Genomic DNA, 1,691 nt, shown 5'->3' on the forward strand with positions numbered 1-1,691 from the left:
GTATAAATATATACCATTCTGACACCCTATTAGCTTGTACACAACCCATCACAGCTGCACGCCGTTAGAAAATATATGTTTGTTTGTTTTTTTTTGGAGAAGTCACCTCCCAATAAATGTCATTTTGGAAAATCTAACTGCTCACTTTTACTCAGTACTTTTACTTTTAGTACTTAAGTAGATTTTGTGTCAGAAATTTACTTTTGACACTTCAGTACAAAACATATCAGATACTTTAAGACTTTTACTCAAGTGGTATTTTTACAGAAGACTAACTTTTACCAAAGTATTTTTATGGTAAGATACTTGTACTTTTACTCAAGTATCACTTTGAAGTACTTTATACAACACTGCACCCAGCATCATCACTCTTGGGCAAAGAACAGATGAGTGACAGGACAGGGGCACTTCAGGGGCCAATCAAATTCCAGCAGGGGCCAATGCCCCTGTGGCCCCGCCCCTAGAGCCGCCCCTGAGTATAACACAAGATTTAGTTTCCTTTCTTGTATTATTCTGCTACAGTATTTTCAAGGTTTGATCAAAAACACCACAACTTTGTAATTTCTCATCATAGGATGATCTTAGTATAAAAGTGATGGCTGATATGCATTTCTTCAAGCAACTTTAGACTTTTTATTGTTTGTACTTGAGTTATAACAAATATTATAGGTATTAGTCAAAATAATTATTACATGTATATATTTTACTCCCACACAGGAGGATGATGTGCTGCAGCAGATTGAGAGGGAGGTGCGGATGCGGGAGGGGGCCTATAAGCTGCTGGCTGCTTGTTCCAACAGAGATCAGGCCCTGGAGGCCTCCAAAAGTCTGCTAACCTGCAACACCCGGGTCCTGGCTCTGCTCAGCCAGCTGCAGAAAATCAGGAGGGCACAAATCTTACAGCGAGTAGGAAGCAGGTCAGATCACAAGTAAGGATGTTTGTAATTCATTGGATTCATAAGCAAAAGCAAGATGTCTGATTCACAAAAAACTGCTATGTATCCAACTGACCACTAGGTGTCAGAAAAGGTCCCTTTATTGTGCAGGTTGTGTGTTTAATTTTGTGTGTGATCTGCAAATCTCAAAATCACATATTTTCTTAAAAAATGAAACATAGTCTACATAGCAAATGTTGAAATGAAGAAACTGCATAATTAAAAACAAAGGTCATTTTGCAATTTTATTGCAGCAACACATCTTAAAAAGACCAGACTGTAAAAGTAAGGATAACATACTATAAAAGTAAGGATTTCATACTGTAAAAGTAAGGATTTCACACTGTAAAAGTAAGGATTACATACTGTAAAAGTAAGGATAACATACTGTAAAAGTAAGGATTACATACTGTAAAAGTAAGGATTTCATACTGTAAAAGTAAGGATAACATACTGTAAAAGTAAGGATTACATACTGTAAAAGTAAGGATTTCATACTGTAAAAGTAAGAATAACATACTGTAAAAGTAAGGATAACATACTGTAAAAGTAAGGATTACATGCTGTAAAAGTAAGGATTACATACTGTAAAAGTAAGGATTACATGCTGTAAAAGTAAGGATTACATACTGTAAAAGTAAGGATTACATACTATAAAAGTAAGGATAACATACTGTAAACGTAAGGATTTCACACTGTAAAAGTAAGGATAACATACTGTAAAAGTAAGGATAACATACTGTAAAAGTAAGGATA

At 35.2% G+C, this 1,691-nt stretch overlaps 1 protein-coding gene across 3 annotated transcripts in view; it reads left to right on the forward strand.

Moving 5' to 3' along the window:
- Window positions 1-1,691, forward strand: part of LOC106533532 (rhotekin) — a gene marked incomplete at its 3' end in the record, with an annotated part of 24,377 nt that overhangs the window by 5,172 nt on the left and 17,514 nt on the right. Inside the window, 1 exon segment of one of the 3 annotated variants that reach the window (XM_014029874.1) lies at window positions 718-929. In XM_014029874.1, the coding sequence (XP_013885328.1) occupies window positions 718-929 (212 nt within the window). 3 annotated transcript variants of the gene reach the window in all.

The sequence above is a fragment of the Austrofundulus limnaeus genome, unplaced genomic scaffold (genome assembly GCF_001266775.1).
Source record: "Austrofundulus limnaeus strain Quisiro unplaced genomic scaffold, Austrofundulus_limnaeus-1.0 Scaffold962, whole genome shotgun sequence".
NCBI classification, from domain to species: domain Eukaryota; kingdom Metazoa; phylum Chordata; class Actinopteri; order Cyprinodontiformes; family Rivulidae; genus Austrofundulus; species Austrofundulus limnaeus.